The sequence below is a fragment of the Aotus nancymaae genome, unplaced genomic scaffold, assembly GCF_030222135.1.
Source record: "Aotus nancymaae isolate 86718 unplaced genomic scaffold, 86718_ANA_hifiasm-v0.15.2.pri h1tg000033l, whole genome shotgun sequence".
NCBI lineage: Eukaryota > Metazoa > Chordata > Mammalia > Primates > Aotidae > Aotus > Aotus nancymaae.
This window is the reverse complement of record NW_026988447.1, coordinates 28,788,842-28,816,599: the sequence shown is the minus strand read 5'-3', so window position 1 is coordinate 28,816,599 and position 27,758 is coordinate 28,788,842. Positions and strand designations below refer to the sequence as shown.

At 34.3% G+C, this 27,758-nt stretch overlaps 1 protein-coding gene across 1 annotated transcript in view; it reads right to left on the bottom strand.

The window, feature by feature from the left end:
* The window catches only part of SLC7A11 (solute carrier family 7 member 11), a 76,938-nt gene that overhangs the window by 37,316 nt on the left and 11,864 nt on the right, over positions 1-27,758 (bottom strand). The window contains exons 4-6 of the mRNA XM_012443241.2: positions 21,556-21,681; positions 17,910-18,009; positions 13,189-13,233 (exon numbers count right to left, since the gene is read on the bottom strand). Of these exons, the coding sequence (XP_012298664.1) occupies positions 13,189-13,233; positions 17,910-18,009; positions 21,556-21,681 (271 nt within the window). The remainder of the gene's footprint in view (positions 1-13,188; positions 13,234-17,909; positions 18,010-21,555; positions 21,682-27,758) is intronic.

The following is a 27,758-nucleotide window of genomic DNA, read 5'->3' as shown; positions in this document are numbered from 1 at the left end:
GTCTATGCTCTTGAGAAAAATAGTGAATCACATAATAAAAGACTACTATAAACCTTCTGCACCACAGAGACTGCAGACCATTTTATAGCTTCTGTGGGCATATATAGTAAAAGTAGTAAATAGGATTAGGGATTCATCATCATACCACATTAATGGTGCCCTTAACAAGCATTTTTAAAATCTATATTTCTCCTGGTACATTCCATATATCACAAGACACTCTACGTGAGGTGATACCACTGAATTCAATTCTATAGGTTGGATATGATCCTAGATCTTCAGATCTAATCACTAAACTCTCATTTTGAAAGGGTGCCAATTTGGACTTATTTCGTCCATTTACCCGTTCAAACTTCTTAACGTTTTCTGAGACAATTGAGGAAACTTTTGTCACTCCTAATCTAATCATCATGAGATCTGGAAAATGGTATAGAATCTCTTTTCTCTTTATTCATCTTCTTGACATTTTTTCTTAAGTGTCTCTAAGACAGATATTCTGTTTACGTTTCCACCCTTTGGCCATGCTCCCATAGTGAGGTACTCTCCTTGTCAAACTAGGTACTCATGTGTCATCTACAAGAATCATAGAACATGCTAGAGTTGAAGGGAGACTCAGAATTTGCTACTCTACCATTTCTTTTCTGCAGCTGATAACCCCGAGGCTCAGAGAGGACAAAAGATGTGGGTAAGGACATAAAATCAAATATTTACAAAACAAGAGCTAAAACTGTAGCCACCTGACTCCAAGTTCAGAGCTACCCTCACAACACTAGCGTGACTCTCCCTGTGCCTGGCAGTCCCCAGGCTGACTCATATTCAGCACTGGCATTGCTATTTCACTCTCTTCCTTATACCTGCCCTTCACTTAGAATACTAAATCAGTAAAATCAAATTGTTAATACACCTTATTTAAAATATTTAGAAACTCTGACCTAAGATTTCTTTTTTTTTTTCTTTTTGAGACAGAGTTTCACTTTTGTTGCCCAGGCTGGAGTGCAATGGCATGATCTCACCTCACTGCAACCTCTGCCTCCCGGGTTTAAGCGATTGTCCTGCCTCAGTCTCCCAAGTAACTGGGATTACAGGCATGTGCCACCATGACCGACTAATTTTTGTAGTTTTAGTAGAAATGGGGTTTCTCCATGTTGGTCAGACTGGTCTCAAACTCCCAACCTCAGGTGATCACCCGCCTCGGCCTCCCAAAGTGCTGGGATTAGAGGCGTGAGCCACTGCGCCTGGCCTGACCTAAGATCTCTATTTGACCTTACTGTACTCGTAAGAAAAAGGAAAATCTAACTAAGGATTTCCTTTACCTTACAAGTACATGCCACCTTCTTCCCCTCCCCACCTGAATAAAATAGGCCAGTAGTGTAAGGTGTGCTTCCCCACATTGGCTCTTATATATTCAGTAATCTAAAGAGATAACTATAATCTTTTAGAGCCAGAAACAAATTTAGGCAATAGTCTATCATTTTTTCAACCTGAATATCCCCCAAATTGTGGCTAAACAATAATCTTTATCTCTATTTTGAGAATTCCAATGCCTAACCTAATTCTGATTTCAATGCTTCTGAAATATAAATTTAATTGTAAAATGAACTATATTCTCATTTAACAAAATTCCAATTGTTCTTCCATTGACAGGGAAAATAAATGATAGTATCTTTTTCATTAAAAGAAGATAGATCTATATCTTTACATATATGTAAACACTATGTTGATGCATCCTTCTCTAAGCAGTTTAATCTGTATCTTTGGGCTTGGACAGTGTGGAGATTGTGGTGCTATTTGCCATAATTTCTGCTACATGATTTATCACATTTTCTGACTTTAGCAATGATGCAGGTGTATGAGGCAATTAACAGAGTTACTTGCTTTTATTAAAAATAAACATGGACGCCGGGCACGGTGGCTCACACCTGTAATCCCAGCACTTTGGGAGACTGAGGTGGGAAGATCACGAGGTCAAGAGATTGAGACCTTCCTGGTCAACGTGGTGAAACCCGGTCTGTATTAAAAATACAAAAATTAGCTGGGCATGGCGGTGTGCACCTGTAATCTCAGCTACTCAGGAGGCTGAGGCAGGAGAATCGCTTGAACCCAGGAGGCAGAGGTTGCAGTGAGCCGAGATCGCGCGACTGCACCCCAGCCTGGCAACAGAGCGAGACTCCATCTCAAAATAAATAAATTAATTACATAAACATGCAAAATAAAACTAAAACATATCGTTAGGGACTATAGCTTTTTAAAAACTGCATATGTGTCACAAGAAGAAAATCCACTACAATTGTGATAAAAATAATAGTCTCCAAGCACTGTTTCCCATACATCCACAAGTTGCAACAGTTTCCCCATCTTCCATCCCACCATTGGCTACTGGATAAGATCCAAAATTCTTATAACAGAGGCTAAGAGTGGCTGTATGCCCTCATCCACATCCTACTACTATCTTGATTTTGACTTCTCTTCACAATCCTTTCCTTTAGCCAAAACAGTCTACATATTATTCCCTAAAACCAAGAATTCTTCTATGGCTATATGTATGCTCAACCCCTGCCTGAGACATCTCCACTTCTTTGTCCTACTCTTCTAGGTTCTCCTCTTTCTCCAACTTTCTCTTCCATAGAAAAATACTTCCTTAGCCATTTAACCACCCTGTACCCCCATGGATCAGTATCGTTTTATTTCCCAAAGACCAGCTGTCATGTTAGAAAAAGTATGAGCTCTAGAACCAGGCAGACGTGGATTGCAGTTCTGGTCTTTTCATTGGCTAACTACATGGACACAAGAAAGTACTTCACTACTCTGAACTTCAGCTTTGTCCACTGCAGAATGAAGATAATATACATCATGTTGTTAAAAGTAACCAGAGGTGCTACTTTTACGCTACAATCAATCTACTTGTCAGAAAACAGACGCTGTTTGTAATTTTAATAATGGGCTTACATTTTTAAATTAAGCAAAAATTCAAAAAAATCATCTGAGAGTGAACTTGTATTTGTGTATTCTTCTGTTTTGTATCAACCCAATAACTCCTTTTCTAGAAAAGTAAAAATAAAATATTAAAATACATGATGGCAGCCACTCAGATCAAGACCTTGTTTGTCAGATTTCACAAAAGAGTTTCCTGGTAAGATAGTAAACCTAAAAATCGGTGACTTCAGTAGAAACACAAACAGTCCATCCATTATATTAGCACAACTAGCCAACAGTGACAATGACAATATGGGTGTGAGCATACAAATATTTGATTCAGAAGGAAGAAAAAAATCTGCCAGGAAGTCATTCTGATTACGATGTGTGAGCATATTATCACCTGAGGGAGGTTATCAGACTAAAAAATAAACAGCGATTCTCATCATCTTCTGAACCTTTTAACTACTAATAATTGGGCACTTTGCTGATGATGCAGAGCAAATTTTCAAGCTGATTAATAGCTCATGTATGTAAAAAGGCACTCCCCACTCATAAAACAATTACACTAATCCTCTATTTTTTTTCAAAGATTATGAAATATTCTAATCTTTGAAGAATATAGGTTTTGGTTGCAGATGGTGTTTGTATATTACTTGTGGAGCTCATTAACATTTTTGAATTTCATATATTTTATCCTCACAATCCCATGAGAACTATAATATAGGGATTATCATCTTCCATTTAAAACTGGTAAACAAAGATTCAGAAGCAATTTAGAGGTCTGTCCAAGGTCAAACAGCTAGTTAAAAAAGAGACAGGATTAGAATTTTGATTTCCTTAATCAGTGTCATTTTCAAAGAGTCGGCAAGTAGATGTTTTTACAGTTCATAGAAGTAAAGAAAATATTTTTTTCACTGCAAAGTCTCAACTTCGTTTGGTTCATTTTAGATGTTTACACTGGTAATACAGTTTTAGCTTGTGCCTGTACAAATTCAAAAGTTGCTCATTTTCCTGAGTAGATCAATAATCTAAGTCAATGTTTGAATATGACTAGAATAAAGGTATCAAAAATGATTTCAGTGCATGGTGTGTGTAAATATAATAACCTGAATGCATCTTGTCTCTGCCCTTAGTGAACTACATGTGATGTTATTATATTTCAGTGAGAATCTTAAACAACATTGCATCTGCATGAATGCCCAAACTGTAGCAGGTCTTGGACTAGATTTTAGTTGTCTAAGAAGTTTTTCAGCAAGTATGACACAGAATGTAAACTTCACTTGTGAACCTCATTTTGGGCACAATCATCACCTAACTTTCAAATTCAGGTATAAAGAAGAGAACAAGGGTAGCTTATGCACATATATAAGAATATGGATGAGGGGAGCTACGTAAGTGTGGACTCAAAAGCTAGAGAAAATCTAATGGCTGACTTAATGCTTCTGATTATGAAAGGTATTTCTTTTCAGATAACAGGGTTCTAACTATGGAATCTCTGGTGCATGTTATTTAACTCTCATTTAGGTCCTATCTATTGCAGTCAAAATATTTGACTCATCCTTTATGCCAGTTTGAAACAGTCATAGCAATTAGCATGTTGCTAACCAACATAAGCAAGTAAAAAACACTGATAGCCCAGTTCAAGGAAGTTATATTAATTGTTAGTTTCTCAATTTATCATACATGAATTATTGCTGTGTAAAGATATTATAGAGAAGATCTCTGTATCTGGTTAAAAAAGATTAGATGGTCTTCAAGGTATCCTCTAATTTTGAAATTCTGTGATTCTATCACTCTACTTGTCATACCACTTGTATTTTGTCTGTGTCTCTGTCTCTCTCTCTCTCCCTCCCTCTCTCTCAGCTAGATAAAAGGGACAGAAACATAGGATAAAATTAGACTAGCCACTTTTCTTGCTCCTAAAATAAGAGTTTATTGTTCTAGTCTCAAAATATAAACTTCAATAAGATTAGAATTAGAACTTTGAAACAACTATTATGAAAGAAAGTAAAGCATTGCCCTTCAAATTTTGCCTCATAGTAGAATTGGAATCCTTACAATTAAAAAAAAAAAAGAAAGCAAGCTAAATGGCTTCCACAAAGCACTTGAAGGATTAATATCTGTCTTCTTTGATTACCCCATGATAAAATATTATAATATAATCCTATAATTTCTGCACCACTTATTTGACACTTCAGCCTTATATGAACAAACTGTCATTGGGCCAAATGTATTTTTTATGCATATGTGAAGCTGAGAAATGCAAGAATTTTGATCCCAAGGTACATCAACCACATGTTCTATTAGTGAGAAATTTTTAGACTGAACAAAAGCAAGGGAGAGCAATTTTGTGACCTTGTTCTTTGAACACAGAATCATCTCTTCTCTGTGACATCTGGCCAAATACTGACCTTTTGTCTGCCTCAGTGGCTCAACTAGCACAATTCTATTTCTACCGTGAAACATATTTAAAAATAGATTCACCAAACTTTATGTATATTTTCAGAAGAAAAACAAAAAACAGAAGGATTCTAATGTAGGTATCAATTATTTCAACAATTGAAGAAAAGCAGTGTCACATTGTAAGATAATTCTAATGATGTCATATTGTCATTAGTAAAGAGATGCCTCATTTTGCCAAAGGGAAGATCTTTATAAACTTGGAAATAAATTCAATTTCACAATTTAACTCTATTTAGAGACTTCATTTTTAAGGGATGCATTTGGCAAATACTTTTATAAATTACATCTGTTTTATAATCCAGATTTTCCCGTATACATTTATTAATAGTGAGGTAACTTTCTATGAAAACCTGTTCACATACCTTAAAAACATATAACTTGAGTATTTGTAATAGGAACCTTGGAAATATTCTTTAAAATAATATTTAATGTTGTCTAAGAATGTAGACAACATTGCCTTGTAATAAAAAGATTACAAAATATAATATTTCTGTAATCTGCACATATATAGTTAAGATATTATATGTCACTTTCTAGTAACTATTAAGTTAGAAAGCTATAAAGCATATAAAGAGGAAGACTTGTCTCTCATGGAAAGATGCATTCTTGGCTGAGCATCATGGCTCATGCCTAATCTCAGCACTTAGGGAGTCTGAGGCAGGTGGATCACTTGAGGTCAGGAGTTCGAGACCAGCCTGGTCAACATGGTAAACTCCATTACTACTAAAAATTCAAAATTAGCTGGGCATAGTGGCGCATAGCTGGGCATAGTAGCCTCCAGCTACTCAGGAGGCTGAGGCAAGAGAATCGCTTGAACCCGGGAGGCAGAGGTTGCAGTGAGCCGAGGTCACGCCACTGTATTCCAGCCTGGGCAGCAGAGTGAGTGAGACTCTATCTCAAAATATAAAAAGAAAAAGAAAGCTGCATTCTTAAGTTGTTAAAATGCAAGATAAAATATTTCAATTAACCTTTAGTCTTTAGTCATGTAACTTTGCTACAACACCTTTGGGCAAGATATTTTGTTTATTTTGTTTTCTTATGTTTTTTACACAGGTTAACAGTTATAAAAGCATCCTACAAGCAATAGGTCTTATAAAACAGTATCGTAAAGAATTACACAATCAATAAGGAATTAAAACACATATACTAAGAATTTCAGATTGCAACATCTGAACTGAATGTAAATAACATGACTGTGGGCCATTTGTAGACCAGTCTGGTTGATTACACTGCCTTAAAGGTCTTTGGGCATTTTTCTCAAACCAAGTTTCACTTCTTTGAAGTTATCATTGGTATAAGGTGTGATGACTTTGAGGCATCAATTAATATAAATTGGAAGTAGACAAAGTATTAATTAAACATGACATTCTGATTATTTAAACCTTCTATTAAAGTTGATTATTCAGAGCCTGTTTCTCAAAAATGACTAATGAGATCAAGCTTTACTGACTTCCTCTAAGTCTACTATTTCCAGCTCTTCAAAACAGAAGGAATAAATGAAGTGAGAAGAACACTGGAACAAGGCTAATAGACAAACTGACTAATCTCAGACCCCCAAGGTCAAAGCAAGGCAATTCGTTTCTTGGCTTTCATCAACACAAGACATGACTGATCAATCTAAGAGCAGAATTACAAACATTATATATCTCAATGATACGTTCTTTGCACTGTGTAACTTTTTGAACAATGATAGATTGCATAGTCACCACAAAAGTCATGTCATAAGGCAAAATTCATTACACTTGCACAAGCACTATGATTTTTTAAAAAACAAATGTACACATTAGCAATTATTATTACTAAGCATGCCATTTTGGGGAGGTAAGCCTTTTAAAAAATCAGATAGTCCTTGGGATTCTATCATCTTCATGGTCCAAACTTTGGACATTCATGTCCCTCAAAATACAATTCTTACTCTAATACATTAATTTGTGGAGTATGCCACCATGTTATAGATAATTAGTAAAGGTAATATTCTTATGTTATTATAAAAGTTCAATAGCAATTGCTGTGTTTGAAAGATTGCTACTTCCATAAATTCAGAGCTATTCTTGGAGAAGAAAACATTGTAAGAAAGATCACGGGAAAATTTCTTAACATTATAAACATAATCACACAAACAGGAATTTTGCCCAACTTCGTCTCTCATTTGATATAACACTTAAGGAATTATCCTATAAAACATACTAATAGCAGCTCAGAAGTTATTCCACAGAGTAATGGTAGATAGTTTGAAAGATTTCTCAAAATGAAATTACATGTAAAGTGTAGTCAATTGAAATCATGGAAATTTACTCTGCATTCTATACATTTTAACACATGTTGGTATTTTTACTAATCTAAATTAATTATCATCTTTCTATTAGGTCACAAATTTCGGAAAATTTTATTGTCTAGGTGGAGGAAGACCGTAAAAGGTGTTATATCTTCAGTGGATGATTCATTTCACCAGCTGCCAGAAAGTTGCATGTTGCAGCACATCTGGACACATGCATCCATGACTAATTGGGAAACACATTTATCTTGGCAAATCACAAAGGAGATGGAATTATAATTATTCTCCCTTGTAACTAAAGGTATTTTGGAGCTGTATCTACCTAAAAAATAGTGCAAATTACACATCTGGACTAGGTCCACATAATTTTACCATCTGTGGTTGATATTCACCTATAAATATTTCTGGAAGCATTCTCTGTGTTTAAAACAACTTCAGTAAAGTTTCAGGATTCAAAAATCAATGTATAAAAATCAGTAGCATTTCTATACACCCATCACATTCAAGCTGAGGGCCAATTCAAGAATACAATTCCATTTACAATTGCCACACAAACAACCACAAAAAATACCTAGAAGTACATCTAACCAAGGTGAAAGATCTCTGCAAGGAGAACTATAAAACATTGTTGAAAGAAAATATAGATGACACAAACAAATGAAAAACTATATCATGCTCATGGCTTAAAAGACTAAATCTCATTAAAGTGGTAGTATGGCCCAAAGCAATATACAGATTCAATGCTGTTCATATCAAACTACCGACATCATTTTTTATACAACTAGATAAAACTATTCTAAAATTCATATGAAACCAAAAAAAAAAAAAAAAAAGAGCCTAAACAGACAAAGCAACCCCAAATAAACAGACAAATAAAAAAACAAAGCCAGAGGCATCACATTACCTGACTTCAAATTATTCTATAGGGCTACAGTAACCCAAACAGAATGATACAGGTACAAAAACAGACAAATAGACTAATGGAATAGGTTAGAGAACCCAGAAATAAAGTCACACACCTAGGACCATCTGATTTCCAACAGAGTCAACAACAATAAGCAATAGGAAAATGACTCCCTATTCAAAAAATAGTGCTTGGATAACCAGTCAGCCTTATGCAGAAAGATGAAACTGGACTCCTATCTTTTATCATATACAAAACTTAACTCAAGATGAATTCAAGATTTCAACGTAAGACCTCAAACTCTAAAAACCAAGAAGGAAACCTAGGAAATAACATTCTGGACATTGGCCTTGGGAAATAATTTATGACTAAGTCCTCAGAAGCAATTGCAACAAAAACAAAAATTGACAAGTGAGACCTGATTAAAGAGCTCTGCATAGGAAAAGAAACTATCAACAGAGTAAACAGACAACCTACAGGGTGGAAGAAATTACTCACAAACTATGCATCTGACAAAAGTTTTATATCCAAAATCTATAAGGAATTTAAACAATTTCAACAAGCAAAAACCAAATAATCCCATTAAAAAGTGGACAAAAAACATGAACAGACATTTCTCAAAAGAAGATAAACACGTGGCCAACAAACACAAGAAAAAATGTTCAACATCTCTAATCATCAGAAAAATGCAAAACAAAACAACAATAAGATACCGTCTCACATCAGCCAGAAGGGCTTTTATTAAAAAGTCAAAAAATAACAGATGTTGGCAAGGTTGTGGACAAAAGGGAATGCTTATACACTGTTGGTGGGAATGTACATTAGTTCAGCCTTTGTGGAAAGAAGTTGGGAGATTTTTCAAAGAATTTTTGACAGAACTACCATTTGACTCAGCAATTCTATTATTAGGTATATATCCAAAGGAAAATAAGTAATTCTATGAAAAAGACACATGCACTCATATGTTCTCTGCAGCACCATTCACAATAGCAAAGACATGGAATCAACCTAAGTGCCCATCAAAAGTGGATTGGATAAAGAAAATGTGGTAATATACATGATGAAATACTATGCAGCCATAAAAAAGAATGAAATTATGTCCTTTACAGCAACATGAATGCAGCTGGAGGCCATTATCCTATGCAAATTAACAGAGGAACAGAAAACCAAATACTGCATGTTCTCACTTATAAGTAGGAGCTAAACACTGGGTACTCACGAACATAAAGATGGGAAGAACAAACACTGGGGACTACTAGAGTAGGGAGGGCAAGAGGGCAGCAAAAACTGAAAAGCTACCTACTTGGTACTATGCCCACTACCCAATAGTAACAGGATAATTCATACCCCAAACCTCAGCATCATGCAATATATCCACGTAACAAATAAAACAACTTTTATTTTAAATTCAGAGACTATACTTGTAACCCCTGAATCTAAAATTTACTGTTGGTGGTTATGGAAATTAGTACAGACACTATAGAGAACAATATGGAGGCTCTCAAATCACTAAAAATAGAACTCCCATATGACCCAGCAATCCCACTGCTGGGTATATATCCAGTAGAAAGGAAATCAGTATACCAAAGAGGTATCTGCACTCTCATGTTTATTGCAATACTATTCACAACAGCCAAGACATGGAATCAATCTACATGTCCATCCATGGATAAATGGATACAGAAAATGTGATATATACATATATATGTGTGTGTGTGTGTGTGTATGTGTGTGTATACATATATATACACACATATATATATGAATACTATTCAGCCAATAAAAGAATGAAATCTTTCCTCAGTTATTTGAAGCAGCATAGATTAACCTGAAGGACATTATATGAAGTGAAGTAGGCCATGCACAGAAAGACAAATATTGTATGTTTTTACTCATGTGTGAGCTAAAAAAAAAGTTGATCTTGTGAAGGTAGAAACTAAAACGATAGTGAGGCTAGAAAGAATAAGGAGAAAGCAATGGAGATAAGTTGGTTATTGAAAACAAAAATAGAGTTAGATAGGATATGTTCTAGTGTTCAGTGGCACAGTAAAGTGACTAGTTATCAAAAACATTGTATATTTTAGATTAGCTAAAAGAGAGCATTTGGAATATTCTCAACACACACACACAAATGATAAATGTTTGAGGTGATGAGTATCCCAATTATCCTGACTTGATCATCACACATTGTATGCATACATTAAGATAGCATAGATATCCCATAAAGGTATTTTATGGATCAAGAATGCATAATAGAGACCAAAACTGCATATTCAGCTTTGACACTGAAAGTCTAAACAGTAAGCTTCAAACTGCTATAACTTTTCACATTGCTTTCAAAAGCTCTGAAGAAAAATAAATTGCTAGGAATATTGAATCCTAGAAAACACTATTATGTGAATAACATTTTACTTTGCTCTAATAAAGTATATAACAATAGTAGCAAAGACAACCAAACAATTATGTAGAAATTAAAAAGTGACAGTCACTAATCTAAGCACTTTATGAATATTAATTCATCAGTACAACCCAGTGAAGTATGTACTATTATTATTTCCATTTTTGAGATAGGGAATTTCTTCACAACAGAAAAAAAAGGCACTAAATTAATACACTACCATAACCTGGTCCTTAGTATTTGTGTGCACTACATCATGGACATTATCAGTTGTGTGAAACTAAGGCCTTTCAAATAAAGAAGAGAAGGAGAGAATCCTTAATTGGAACACTAGTCTAGTGGAATATGTCAGAAATTTGGGTTGAAGTAATAATGGCATAAGTAGCTTAAAGATATGCTTAATATATACAATAATATTATTGTATATGTGACAAACAAAAATCATGCTTAAACTGCTAAATAATATTAAAGAGAATATGAACTATATCTACACCACTGATGTATCATATAATAAATGTAATGTTATAGGTTTTTTCTGCAACCCTACAACTTGCCATTTCCTTCTAAGAAATATTCTCTTATGTTAAATTCTAGTAACTGATGTCTTTAAAATGTCTGTAGACTTAACAGACACAGTTACAAACCATAGTAATTTATTTCCCATAATAGAAATTCAATAAATATTTTATATTACATCCAGTAAGAACTGTCTTTTCTCTATGCTGCCACTTATATACAAATAATTCTCTAAAACTAAAAAGACAGACCAATCCATTTATCTCTGTAATCAGTGGGTTTACAGTCATAAGGTAGCTTATCATTTCCAAGTAATGCTTAGAAAGAACTAGCTCTTGGTAAATATGTGCTCTCTACCTACAATTCCAGTTATAAATATGACAATACCGGCATAAAGTAGTCATATTTCTTAATAAAATAGGCTTTCACATGTTTAAATTACATATTGATTTGCATAGCAGTTGAATCAGATACCAATTGCTGGCTTGTGTGTTCTAAACTGACATTCCTGGTACTTGGTCAGATCTAATCAGTTTACCATCTCCCAAGATGCTAGGTGCGAGCATTTCTTAGTCTATCTTAGTGTGAATTGTCAACCCGTAGGCATATCCTTTGATGTCCAGGCTATTTCATGCTAACGCACCTTTGTACTTGTTCTTTTTCCTAGAAATCAGTGTGTGTGTGTTTCTCCTCTGTCTCTCTCTTTCTCTTCCCACACTCCTCTTCTTTCTCACTTTTACCTAAGGAACACCTACTCATCATTTGAGACTCATTATAAACATCTCCCTAGATACACTTAAGTATTTCCTTCTTTTCTTTTTGCCAAACTGGGAAAACAGCCTATTTTTGTACCAATCACAGTGTTACATTTATTTGTTCAAACATTTGACTCATTGACTAGTCAATAAAATACTTCAAGACAAGTCTTATGCATCATGAAATTCCCAGCACAATGATTGGAACATAGCAGATGTTCGATAAAGTAAAATGAATTAAATAACTTTATGATTTAGTCTACATTTTATACTATACTCTAGTTCCTAAATTTTCCCTCTTTGCCCATGAATTGATTTTTTCTGTAAAATATCCAATGTTTATGAACAACTCATAAGAATTCCTTTTTCTCTAAGTTAGTTCATTTTGAAAATATTATATATATCATCATCAAATCATCTACTTATCAAGTTGTTACCCAGAAAGAGTAGAAATTATCCAGCTTCCAAAATTTATAAGTTCTTCTAACATTCTGCAGGTATTTCTAGGCTTTCATAACTAATCGTCCATTAATTACATCACCCACTTTAATTCAACAGTTACAAAAAAAGATCACATGAATTGTTAGAAATAATTAACTTTTTGAGTTCAAGCTACCCTGTGGATAGTTGAGAGTCCATATTAAGTTATATGTATGTGTCTATATGGAATAGGCTACCTAAAATATAACTTCATTCTTTCATGTTTTTAGGTTAAAAGACAACTTAGTATTGAATGTAGAATATACAATTAAGCTGTTTGTATATAATTATGATATATAATTATGTATATAATTTATGATAAAGTCAAATAAATCTTATCTGCCTAAGAGAATTATAGTGATGATGGTGATGTTAAGGCTGACTAGCCCCCACTGAATTTCTTCGTCAGGTCTACTTTTTAAACTAGGTAATCACAAATTTTATTCTTCAGGAAAATTTCCGGGTTCATCTGGCTACTTACTTTTCAGGGTTTTCTACTTCTTCAGTTACAAAATTGAGGTAAAACCTAAAAATAGATAAATAAATCACAAACTATTAATGTATTTAGCCACTACCCAAAGTCTCAAATTTAAATTACTTGAAATTGAACTTAGAATTACGAAAACTATAACAATACTTATAGTAAGATGAAAATAGCTAACAACCAAATACTCCTACAAATCATTTTTCTATTAAGCCATATTTATGGAGTGTTTCTCATGTGTCAGAGACATGCAAGGGGTAAGCCCATAGTCTCAAGGAGCTCATAGTTCAGAGAATGCCCCACAGAATAGTATGATACAGTGCAGAACCAATGCTGGAGCAAATACATGGGAGCCAGAGGGCAGGTCTAGCCCAACCTGGTAGGTCAAAAGAGGTTTTCTAGAGGAGGCATCACCCAACTTGAACCTTTAAAAATTGCTTTATCTTTAGCCCCGGTGAGGTGGTGTGAGGCCATTCCAGACTGAGAATAGCACATGAGCACAAAAGTGTGGCAGAGGGGTTAGGCACAGGGAAATGAGTATTCGCTTAGTATTCTGCAGTACGAGTGTGGCAGAGGGATTACTATAGAAAAGAACCAAACATAGGAAGGCAAAGATTCCTCTAACTTTTCCTTTTATATGCTCAGAAAGTTTTTGCGAAATAAAAAAAAAAAAAATCATGTTTTCAGTATAATCTTCTATTATCTTCTTATTTAAAATAACCTTTTACATAGGTATGCAGGAGCACAGGTTCATAGGTACAAATTCTCTAAAATCTAAAATCAAGTGGCTGGAATATTAGCCCATCAGCTCTTAGCGTACTTTAAGTATCTCACCAGTTAAAACAAAGATGAAGAAATCTGTCTTGCTCCATCTTTATCGAACCATCTAAATTCACAAGTAGTCAGTCGATGTTCAAGGTTAAAGTGTCCACAATTTTAAGGACTGTTTTAAGTTGAAACAATTGAAAAGCTGACAGAACAGTAGCAATAATGGTAATCTAAAAAGTCAGGAGCCAAAGATTGTTTTAATGACTAGAAAATAAGTTTCTAAAAATAGAGATTGTAGTTACACCACGAAAGCCAGAAACAATCAGTCCTTAAATCTGCAATATGCACTCCAGGAGGGGTTTGATGTGTTTGCTATAAGCCTGAGGCAATGGAAAGTAGGGGAAGAAAAAAGAAAGAAACATACTCAGGCCAAAAACAAAGACCATCACCAGTGAAAAATCACACACACCAAGAGATATTTCTAGGCTTCTCATGTCAAAAATAGCCAGTTCCTTCCTAACAGTTGTTTTAGAAAGTAGTGTTTTCCAACAATATTAAAGTAATAAATAAAATATTTATGAAAAAAAAACACAACTTCAAAATTTGCCATAGCTCCAGGGAGTAGACAAGAAGAAAGGGCTTGGAGCAGGGTGGTGGGTAGGAAGGAGAAAGCTTCTGGTTTCAGTCTAAACATTCACACATCCTGTGGGAAATCCACCTTTATGTTTTAGTTTCCAGAAATGAGTCCATGGTATTCCCTTTGGTTTACAACTCTCCAAGTCCTCTAGAGAATGCTCATATGATCTATTGTTCCAGCTTTTCCGTGATTGTGCATAAAAGGTACTGCAATGTTGGCAATGCATTCCAATACCCAACTATGTGAATTATTTTTAAAATAAGCTTATTCTTTAGATTAGATTTGACACAATAGTACAAAATAATCCCAACAAGTGCTTTAGAAAGACTAAATCCATTGAGAATAGGATTTAAAAGGAAGAGAAAAAGACACTGAAAACTATTTTCTATGGCACAATTAAAAATAAAAAAAAGAAAGAAAATCCAAAAAAAATACGAAAATCCTACCAAGCAATGTTTAGCTTTGGATCAGGATATGGGACTGAGTTCCCCATGGCCATAGGCGGACTGGCAGATGTAATTTCTCTGAATGCAGACATTGGCAATGTTATTAACGTTGCTCTGACCCAACTGTGTGACCTGGCTGGGTTAATGATTTCTTTTCCCCTAATTAAGCTTCTGTGAAGTAGCTTTATCATTCTAGAAAGGTTCTGCATTCTTCAGAGACAAAAGCCTCCTCTATTCATACTCCCCCCTGGGTTTGGTGGTATCTTTTTTCTTGCTAGCAGAGCAAGGTCTCCAGGACAACAATGGTCTTGATGCTTTTACTTACAGGCTAACAGGCTGGGTGGTAAGCGCTAATGACAATAGCTGTTTTGCTTCTGACTTACTCATTTTCAATGCCCCCACCTTTTTTTAGGGGGCTGTCAAACATTGTCATAGCAGCAGCATAGGGAGTGGAGAATCCTTTACAGTACCCCACTGATAATTCTACAACCCAGGCTTGTAATTATATCTTAAAAGCGAGAGAAAGGTCAGGAAGGCAGGGATCACATTTGGAAAGTGAATAATGCCCCTCTCTTTGGGAATTCTTTTAGCCTCCATCTTGTTTCGTTTACATCCAGTAATAACTTTTCCTCTGGAACTCCACACCAACAGACTATATTTTTTTCTAAACACAGTTTCCTTTTTCTAAGACTGATGACCATAGATTAACAGCCAGATTATTTCTGCATCTTCACAAAGCGGCATTCAGGTAGCACAACAACCTGTTATAGAAACACAGTTACTTATCTGTCCCCTACATAAGTCACTTGTATCAGATAACATTCCATTTTAAATCCTGGACTTATTTTCCAGTACTGTGATTGAACCCTAAAAGGATATAAAGAAATCAATGGTTTCTTGGTCTTTCAAATCGGGAGTAGACATGAGGATTATATGGGTAAAAGTATTAAATAAGGTTCACGCAAACCCCTTTTACCTTGTAATCAGAGTAATATTTTGGGGTCAGCATCAATAAAGTTAAATATTAATAAGATAAATACAAATGAAAAGGATCTTCATCCATGGAGAAATTCATCATCTCTCAAAAGCCTACATAAGTGGGGAAGTTTTGCTCTACATAAAGCAGGTGACCTGAATTTTTAGTTCTGGGTACTGGAAAAATGAGGGGGGGGTGAAAGGATATTTTAAGATTGCATGGGAACAGATCTATGGTATTCGCAAGCAAAAGAAATTTCATTCAACAGAATTAATCAAATCTCCCTTGTGACTATCCTCACATTCCACACTCGTGATTGCGTATTGCTGGGCTCCCAACACTTGGCTGTAGCTGAAAGCTTTCTCTACCTCCCCGCTTTGCTCTGGTGTCTCCCAGTGACCCTCCCAGTAGCTTGGCTGCAGCCCCAGGGCACAGAGCTCTGATTCAGGCTGAACAGCCATAGAACAGTTGATTCTGCTTTAACCCTGTGATCACGCTCAGTTCTTTTGTCTGTCTAGCACCACATTGTGCTTCGGACAAAAGCAAAAAGACTTCAAAAATACTGAGTGATTCAAAACTGATGCTTACATATAATGGTTATAAAAATATTCTGGGAATACACAAATATTTTACACTGATCTCCTTAGAGCTACGATCTTCTAACACTCTTCAAACATATTTTGCCTCAAAGGCCACGTTAAGATTTTAAGTTCCCATAACTCCCTATTTATCCTCTAATACTAAATTTTCATAATTCAATGAGATTATTAGGGTGAATACTCCATTCATTTTGAAATATATCTATATTCTATGCATTAGCTAGAAGGTAAGATCTTAAAAACTAAAGAAACAAAAGGAATTATATTTGTGTTGGAAATGCATTCATATAACTTTTGAGCTAGTATAGTTTCCTAATATTACTTTCAGGCTCATAGATCATTCTCACAGCTAAAGCTGTATAACAGTGAGTTTTATAAATAATTTAAAAATAAATATTGCCTTGATTTACCCCATAACAATGAAATTTAATCTTACTATAATGATTTTGATATTTAAATAATACCTCGTAGGCTTTCTTGCAATGACCATCTCTACTAAATCTTACTAGGTCAATAAAATTTACTGAGGAAAATCCCACTCTCTGCCATAATTACTGTTTTTCAAGTATCTGAACAAAACAAGGTACAAATACAAAGTTTTAGTGCCTTAACCAGAACGGTAGGTATCACAGATGGACATGCATCAAAGGAAATATATCTGTGGCATCATGATTTTAATCATCTTTGCTTTTTTAAATTTTCAGATATTGGGGAAATTTTAAGGAACATGTAAGGTCCTTTTAAATGTAACAGATTGTCTAGTAGAGTTGACTGCATTATCTTGGTTTCTTTTTCTCTGCCTTTAGAGTACCATTAACTCCTGGGAATGTCTTACTTATTTCTACATCTGAGTTATTTCTCTACCTCACGAGAAGCTGGAAAAAAAATCAATTAATCACTATTTGTAAATACCTTTGGACCTTTCGCTGAAAGGCCTTTTGACAAGTGAAGTATTATTCTTTAGTACCTTATGGTACTATTATGTCCTTAGTAATACATACTTATAAGTAATTTTTATTGGATCTTAAGACCCAGCATTTGTTTGTTTTTTTAATGACATCAGGCTAAATCTAGTAGTCACCTTGACTGGAAATCTGTTATGTTTGCGTTGTCAGGTGCAAATGAATTGGCCTGGTAGAGGTGACAATACCTTATTTCTCATTTCAAGTAAAGCCTATCACACTGGATTATGGCTATTCACATGTGTCTGGCACCTTGCTTGGCACTTAATTTGAGTACACAATGGGATTAATGAACTACACAAACTGCCAGATCTGGAGCTTTCAACTTACCAGCCAGCATAGGCATACATTCCATAATAAAAAGCCAGGGGCAACCGCGTAATACTCGAATCTCTTCCTGAAAAGGCGTCTTTAAAGTTCTGCGTTTGACCTGTAATTAGAATAGACTGATTTTAGGATTTTTCAAAGAATTGGTATTCACTCTTAACCAGAAACATGGGGGTGTGGAGAACTATACTGTTTTAGGTCTACATTTCTTACTCTCTGTTGATTACCATCTTTATCTATTTCTTGTGCCCATTCTATAGAAGGGTCCCAAAAGAGATCAAAAATTGTTAGTGATCAAAAATTGATCACTAACACTATTTCACATTTCTCTTTTAATAAATTTATAATAAAGATAAAATGGCATTGAAAAATAATCCTTTGTTTGAGTATGCCTCTATTGTGACCATAAAAGAAGACTAAAGGGTTTTCTGTAAATTATAATCTTTATGAATATGGTAGAATTTTTAAAAGTAAAGACAATGTATTGCTTGGCAAAAAAATGTGGAGAGGTATCTAAGGGTCTACCCTTAATGATGAGATGAAAATAAATTTCAGGACCCCTTTCCTATATCATTTACCTTTCTTTTTTCTGTTTATCCCATGTAGTTCATTAGATGCCTACCTCCTAGAACAGAAGTTGGAAAACCCCGAGGACCGTATCTGCCAACCTATAGTGCAAGCCTTTCTTATAGAGTTTTCTTTATCGATAAGATCAAGATGCCGATTCATGAAGTATTGCCTATGGCTGATTTCAGCCTGTAATAGCAGAGTTGAGACTATATAGCTTGAGAAATTGAAAATATTTATCACCTTGTCCTTTAGAGAGAAAGTCCACTCACCCTATGACCCTGTCCTAGAGAATGATATGGTTTTTTCCTATAAATATTGAAAAGATATTATAATGAACTATAAAATAAATAGGTTTCAACAAATTTTGCAGCAACATGTGAATTGAACACTTTTATTCATCACATTTTTCTCTATTTTGTGAATCACAATGGAACTTGTTCCTATATATCTTTTGAATTGTTTTAAAAGTTAGAAATTCAGATTTACTTTAGTCAGTGAATATTCAAGCTTAAGTAGAAACAATGTTTATATTGCCCAAAGAAAATAGCAAATGAGATTAGCCAAACGGAAAGTAAGAGTTTGTTTTAAAATCAAACTTTATATAAATAAACAGAAGGGGGATGGGGGTGGATGATGTGTATGAGGCACTCTCTCTCCCAAGTCAAATCTCAGTTGTTTCCTGCATTGTCCAGGCAAAACATATATATAAATATGATATGTGTAAATATGAAGACTAAAAATGGAGAATGCTGAGTTATATACTACAACAATTTTTTCCTCAAAGTAAATGATTTCTAAATAAGAGCTCATTTTTTACATGATTCAATAAATTTGGAAATGCCCATTTTACTAAAACATCTCTGTGTCCTTCAAGAAGAAAAATATAAATAGTGGAATTCAGATAAAAACATCTGTTGAATATTCTTTTATCATGATCTGTGGTCTCTGGCATAAAGGCACAATATTTCTTAGAGTGCAGCACCAAATAATCAATAAGAAAAACCAAATTCTGTAAAGACTGGGTCACAAGCACAGAGCTTCAAAAGTGCCATTTTCAGAATATTACAAAAGAGAGGCAATTTCATTTCTAAACTTCAGAAATATTTTGGCTATATAACAAAGGTCTCAGGAAGATTAAAGTCATAATATTGAAAGGAAAGTTCAACAAATCCTCACAAGTGAATATATAACATACAACCACTTTGAGGATATGATTAGAATAAAAAGCACAATCTGTATTAACAAGGTCTCTTACTAGAATTTCAGATTAATGTGCAAAATATGTGATCATGTTAGAGATGAAGAAAATCACAATTTTATAGTAATAGAGCATATATACCTGCTAACAATGACCTCTAAAATGCCAAAATTTACATTAAATGTGGTAATATTCTCAGGGAATTTCTCTCTTGAGTTAGATCTCTGAAGAAGCCTGTCACATGTAGCATTGATATCAAAGCTATTAATTAAAATGTCTCTGTGTTGTAGCCACCAAAAAAAATCTCAAGATATATCATGACCTCTGCTCTCAAGGAATTTGTAATACAGTGACATTTGGGCAACCAAACCCTTCCTCATATACATATATAAATAAGTGGTAAAAATTGAACACAGTCTATAATGCTACCTATAATGTCTTAAATTACACCAAAAAAAGAAAATAAATCTTAGTTTCAAAGGATAGCATATAATCTTTTGGAATCTAAACTAGTATCAAACAGCAGCCAATGACCCAGAGATTCTACACTTTTCAGGTACTGAAGAAACTCTTTACAGAAGACTGAAGCGTTAACTCAGAAAAACAAAGCACTAACAAAACAGATTATTGTGCCTACATTCCTAATGAATAAGATAGAATATGAGCAGGCTAGCTCTGTGGAGGCCAAGGTATATTAGAAGAGCAAGCTCCTGTCTTCTCTTCAGTGCAAGCTCTAATGGTCAAAATCTTCACTGTGTTTATTCTGCGTTGGCTGCGGTTGCCGGATTTGACAAAAGCATTTCCGCCAGCAGGGCTCTAAAATCTCCCACTAGGCTTATTAAATGGGCAACAGCAGCTCCCCTTCCCAGCTACAGAGTAGCTGATCTTTCAGTGTTTGTTACTGTTGAATGCTTCTACCAACAGTGATGATTTTACCAAACTTTGGCACTTCCTTTTGCCTTGTGTAATTCTTTTCCTGCAATGTCATTAAATTTCTCTATAAATTCCCTTTCTTGGAACAGACAATATCAATGTAAACATTAAATACTTAACATGCCCAAGTTATGTCATTCCTTTACAATTTCTTCTCACTTTCTTATTTATTTCCTGCTATATTCCTGTTGCTAATTACATAACTCATGTGGATCTCTGTCCTCCAACAATTTCCACCGAGTCCAAGCAACTGCATGTGGCTTCTTTCCTAAAACAACTAAAACTCTAAATGATATCACCTCTCAACTTCTTTTTTCATATTAAATGTTAAACTCTATAAAGCAAATAATCCCAGAAAATGTTGCATTTCAGCAGAAATGCAAATTTTACATGAAAAATAATGTAACAATAAAAATTAAGTTTTTACAACTACTTTATTGTGATAATTTTGGTGTTTAGGAATGCTGTTCCCATATTGACTCCTCTTTTGAGGATATCACTCTCAATTTAAAAGGAATAATAACCAGAAAGTAAAAGAATCATTGATCATATTTCCTTATTTTCCAGATATCTTTTTCTATGTAATTTTTATTACCATTATTGGACAATTTTTAAGGTTAAAAAATATTTATCTGTAATTAAAAATAACTGGCAGATTTTTTTTTCCACTTCGAGTTTTCACTCCAAACCATTATACCTAGAAAATTCACTGATGCCTTATTTTGCTGCTCGGCCCAGCCCAGTCTTAATCCTCTCGCTGCCATTCAACTGTAAAAACCAACTCATTTACAATATAGCAGCCTTTCAAATCAATTAGATGACAATATAGAGTTTAAGTTCCACAAGCAGAGACTAATTAAGGATTCTGCTAGTACAAGCAAAAGTTAGTGTTAAAAAAGACCAAAAGCAGATAAGTATTTTAAAAAGCATTTACTTTTCAGTCCATACCTTTAATTAGCTGCATAACTCCAGGGACTATAATTATCAGAATTGCTGTGAGCTTGCAAAAGGTTAAGACAATCTGGATCCGGGCACTCCAGCTGACACTCATGCTATTTAGGACCATCACCACAGCTGCAAACAAATAGATGAAGTTACAAAAGGTGAATCCTCACTGGCACAAAGACCTTTTAGGTCCTTGTTGCTCAAAGGGCAATCTACAAGGCAGCAGTGTTGACGTTACCTAGAAGTGTTTTAGAAATGCAGAATCTCAGGCCCTGCCCCAGACCTAATGAATACAAATCAACAGGTTCTCCAGCTGATTTTTATGCACATTAAAGTTTGGGAAACATGGATAAAACCTCTGGACAATAAGAATTCTTTGTATATAAGAGTAGGCATATATTGTAGTACTCTAACAATCATATAAAAATGTCTTCTAACCAAACCCTGCCGCCATCACAGCATCCAATCAGATGGCTGGATTCGACACTCCAGCTTGATGTGGCAACTCTTTTCTATCTCGATGATGGTATGCCTGCCAACGTGGATCACACTCAGGAAGGGACAAGAAGTTTAGAAGTCGGCTAAGATCTTATTTTTCACTCTCAGGACTAGCGTCAGGCAGAACTTTTCTTTTGGTTTTCTTCTTTCTAATGAGCATATCAAGGGATGACTTTCAGCATACCGTACAAATAGAGTCTTTCAAGTTATGTTTTAGGGCTTGAGTACAACATTCTAAATGATGAATGCGAAAAAATAACCAGGCTAGGATGCACATTGGGTTCCAGCAGGATTTCTCATTCTTTCTGATGCTGTATAATTTCCCAAGCAGCAATAACTATCCACCTTCTACACCTTGTGGACCATGAAAACCTCAAGGAAAGAGAATGAGTTACTCATCGCTGTATTGCTAGTGTCCAGGTCCATGCCTGGCCCAGGTAGTTTAACACATTTTTGTTGAATGAATGAATGAACTGGGTCCTCAGTTAGAACATCTAAGGGACAAGAAAAATGGTGATGTTCTAAGACTTTTCTCCACTACTCTGTTGGACGACGGACGTTATTCTAGACAGCGGATTTCAACTTTATGCTCTTTCCACAACCTTATGCTTAGTGTTAAAAACCCAAACATTACTTTATTCCTGACATTTACAATTATTAACTATAAGCTTTATTTTTATAAAGGTATACTCTCCCTAAACAAATATTAAAAATGTATATATTTCTCAAAGAATGAAACAAAACTACAGAATTCTTATTATTCAACTTGCAATTGGAAGTTTTCCTTATGTATAGTAATGAGTCTGCCTCATAGTTTTCATTGCCTGATAGTTACTAGCTTACTTCAGAATTTAACAATGCAAATGTTGTCAACATGTAATATTTAAAGGCAAAAAAAAAGTGAAACAGCTTAAACCCCCCAAAGGAAGACGAATTAATATCATTTTAATAGTTTACATGCAGCCACTTAAAATTATAAGGCAGTTAAATATTTATTACAAGAAAAGATATTCATGATATATTACTGACCAATATAGCAAGTTAGAAGGATGGATGGAAAAGAGGGAGGAAGGAAGGAAGGAAGGAAGCGAGGGAGGGAGGGAGAGAGGGAGGGAAGATACAGAATAGATACAGAGAGAAATAAAAATATCTGGAAATGTATTTACCAAAACATCAACAGCAGGTGTTTACAGGTGATAGAATACTGAATAATTATCAGTTTTTTAAATTTATTTTTTGGAATAGTTAAATAAATTTTATAATGAACATATAGCATTTTGGTGACTATACTTTCAAATACTCAATTGTATCCTTGAAATATACTTAAATGTTCTCGCCACAAAACAAAACAAAAAAGAAGGGTAACTAAATAAAGTAGTAGATGTGTTAACTAACTTGGTTGTGATTATCATTTCTCTATAGATATAAAATCATTACATTGTCCACCTTAAAATTATAATTTTGTCAAATATACATCAATAAAGCTGTAAAAAAATTAAAAAGTAAATGAAGCAATAAAACACATTTCGTTTTTGGAAAAAATTCCAAGATGAGAAAAATAAGGGATCAGAAGATCTCATACAAAGTGAAATAGGGGGTTACTAATGAAGAATATTTCAAAGGAGTAATTATGAGAATGATTAAAAAGGCCAAACCCTTGAATAAGCTACAGGGGCACCTAAGAGGGGATATTTTATCTGTGTTGGAAGCTGAAAACATGAAGAGATAGACAGGTCTGTTGTCAATGACAAAGTACATTATTTTATCTGAGGAATCACAAAAATAAAATTATCTCTTCCCAGTAGAAGGCACTTATATATAGAAATAAGTTAGTGCAACTCTGCTCCTCGCTCCATCATCCAGTGGTTCTTTTCCTTTTCTATGCAAATGACTTCGTGATGCGTCATTACATGATAATTATTGTTTTAATTAAGGAAGTTCAACATTGGCATAAAAGTGAAAAAAATTGTCTCATGTGGCCACCAGCAACAAAAGGGCAGTGTTTTCTTTTAAATAGAGCTCCTAAAACCCAAGGCACACTCTATTTATGAAAGTTCTTTCCACAATAGAAAAGAGTTGTTAAATAGAGGGAAAGGAAAACAAGAGAGAGGAAAGGAGAAAGATAAAAAGGAAAAGAGGCAGGCAAGGAGGAAGGAAAGAGAGAGAGAGGCATTCTTATTTTTGTGACAACTATGTTACTTCCATAAAGAATATAAGTACCTAATGCCTATTGAAATAGAAAAAAAAAAAAAACCTGGGTATTTGGGATTTTAAAAAATACTTTGTAAAGTTTGCTTAGGCAAATGGAAGACAAAATCAAACAGGTATTATGAACTGATCAATTCACCTTGCTTTACTCTCCGCTTTACAAAAATTCTCATAAAGATGCAAGTACAGTGCTAGTAGAAATCTAAATTAGTATAGACACTATAGAAAACTGTATGGCAGTGCGTCAAAAAACTGAAAATAAATCTATCATATGATCCAGCAATCCCATTGCTGGATACGTGATTGTGGTGATAGTTTCAGAAGTGAATTCATACATCACATTTTATCAAACTGTACATTTAAAGCATGTATGATTTATTGTATGACAATTACACCTCAACAAAACTTTTAAAGAAGAAAAAAGATGAAATTTTTTTCAAACGTTTCTCAAAACCCTGCTTTATCTGAGCATCCAACATTGTACTCATTATTTGGAAGACCAAATTCCAGCTGAGATGCACCTATATTACCCTGAAGGCATAGCTTAACAAGTAACAAGGCAGCCAGTGAGAGGCACAGTGAAGGTTCTCCAGTGGCTGTAACTGCTGTTTCATCATGTGTCTTTACAGTGAAATTTATGTCTATGTAGTTGCTTATCCAACAATATTGAAAAGGGATTTGGGATTCACTAAATGCAAGGCTTTCTGAGTTTCTGAAACAAATAATATATACATAAAAAAATACTACCTACCCACATTGCAATAATCAAAGAAATCTAAGCCAGCTCTCTGGTCCTAGTTTTACTTCCTTTGAGTAACAATTGCTAATTTCACACATGAGAAAATAATTATATCAATTTTGGCATTTTTTTGTGTGCTCCCCTTAAATTTTACCAAAGTAAAAATACAGGGACATACAGTTTTTATTTACTTATTTATGATGCAGTTTCCTAAGAACTGAAATGCGGCAATGGAAGCTATATCTATAAATCCTGGAGATAAGAAATCCATATTTGAAGGAAGCTATATTTGAAGAGGATGTTTAAGGGAAAGTTAAAGACTGAAGCTGTGATTTAAGGACTGGCAAGTATTTCTTTCTGTACTGTGTATAAGTCAAGTCTGTCTTTGGGTTTTGAAGAGTGAGATTACAGAGTCTAGATATATTGAGTTTTCTCCCAGGTTCAAGTTCTTCCTGGCTTCTGAATTCTGAGTACTTTGTGCTAAACTGATAAATATATGGATGTTGTGTATATATGTTTCATGTTGAGATAAAGTGGGTTGTTTCACTGCTGTTTGTAATGGCTGCCTGAATTCCTTTTATCTTTTTATTAGCATTTGTTTCCTGGCTGCATTAATTTTAGAGAAGATATGTAGCAACAAACACTTTAAAAAGCAAGGTGACAGTCTATATCTAGGATTTCACTATCGGGAATAAAAATGTTAAGCAATACATAAATATACACTATTTTGGCAGACATTTTACAAAGGCTTTACATGAATAATGTTATTTAATCCTCACATCTCTATGGCATAGTTATTTTATTGGCCTTATTTTTCAGATGAGCAGCTGAGACTCGAGCTATTATTTAACTTGCCTATGTTTACACAGGTAGTAAGTGTGAAGACTGGCGCCCAGGTAATGTAACTCTGGAGCCCACACTTTTACTATTAGTTCCCAGGTAACAATGAGGAAGTAGTTCAAAAGACATACATGATCCCATTATGTTTAAATAATAGTGTACCTAATTCTTTTAAACTCATGATGGCTCTTTCTCTCTCCAAAAGTTCATATGTATTAGCTGGGATTTCAGGAACCTTTGATTCCACATTTTACTTGTCATCCTTCCAAAATATATGATAGTTGCTCTGCAGTACTTGCATATTTTAATACTATGCGTATTTACCGAAGAATTGATTGTGCTGGTAATTTAGTTACGGTAGAAAAGAAGTAGATATAGCTAGATGTCACAAGATTCAAACAGAGCCACTTCATATGCTATATTTGACCTGTTAACACAGAAATAGTCCTAGATTTTCTTTTATGTAATTTACTGGTGCCAGGAAAATACAAATGTCAAACAGAATATAAAGTGATACCTTTGTAGAACTGGTTAATTTTTTTTTTACAATGAAATCATAAATGTTATTTTGCTCGTTCCTCCCAATTATTCTCACAGGTTTGAGAAATAGGATGCAGCTCTTAACTCATCTATATAAAATAAATTAGCAAGGAAATTGACATCCAACAATTGATGGTGTTAGGGATGGATCTAGGACTGGATCTCATAACTTAAAGAGAATGTTTTTATTATGTTCTGACATTCAAGTGTGTATATAGATATATATATTTGAATATATATATCTAAGGAGAATATTTTTATTATATTCTGACATTCAAGTGTATAACTATATAGGGTTATATATTTTACATATATATGTACACTTGAATAATTATGTTCTGACATTCAAGTGTGTATATAGATACATATGTATCTATAGATATATAGATATATAGATATAACACTTGAATATATATAGATATATATAGATATAACACTTGAATAATTATTTTATGCTAAGAGAATAATTATATTCTGACATCCAAGTATATAATTATATTGTGTTCAATTTCAGGAAAACAGAGCAACAGATAAGTATTTTAAATATTGAGCACACTTTAATGCTTATTGAATCTATAAGAGCAGTGAAAATTCATGAACTTCTATAGAAGGTGAAGAAAGTAATTACAATATTGGGCTATAAAAGAACAGCCAAATGTGAATCTGTAAGATTTTTCATCTAAACATCCATGTACCTGACTCGTTTACTGGAATGGATGAAATTTGTATAAACAAAAGCTTTTTTATCTTCATTAAATTTGACAGAAATGAAATACAATACTTTAAAAAATGGGAGTGAATTAGCATTCACTTAACTCCCACCCTTATCCCATTATCATCTCTCAAATTGTTGGCTAACATTTCACAAAATTTGAAATTCTTTTTTTCTGTGATGTAGCAAGACCCTTCAGGTTTGCTCTGTTTCTACGCTTAACTAGAGATTTCAAATGGCCACAAACTGTTTCCTTCCCTAAGGATCACAGGGAAGCAATTCATGCAATTAGACTCTATTTTCTACATCTTGGTAACCTTCCACCTCTAACAGTTAGAAAATCACCTAGACTCACTTTGAAGAAAGCAGGATGTGAGAGATTTGCCCCTAGATAAATTTCTCCTTCTCTATTTCCATCTCCACCCCCTGTTGCTCCATTAAAGCTAAATTTTTTTTAAAGACAGTTTGACTTTCCCAATTAGGGCACTGATTTACATTACCTACCACTGAGTAATAAGGATATCCAGTTTTCTTTTTAACTGTTGCTGATTATGGGAACACATTGCTTTCTCAGAATTTCAAGCTTGCAGAAGGAACATCAAAACTTAAAAATGAATGGGGTAACTCATGATAACAATAGAAGGAAATGTCTGAGTTCGTCTGAGATTT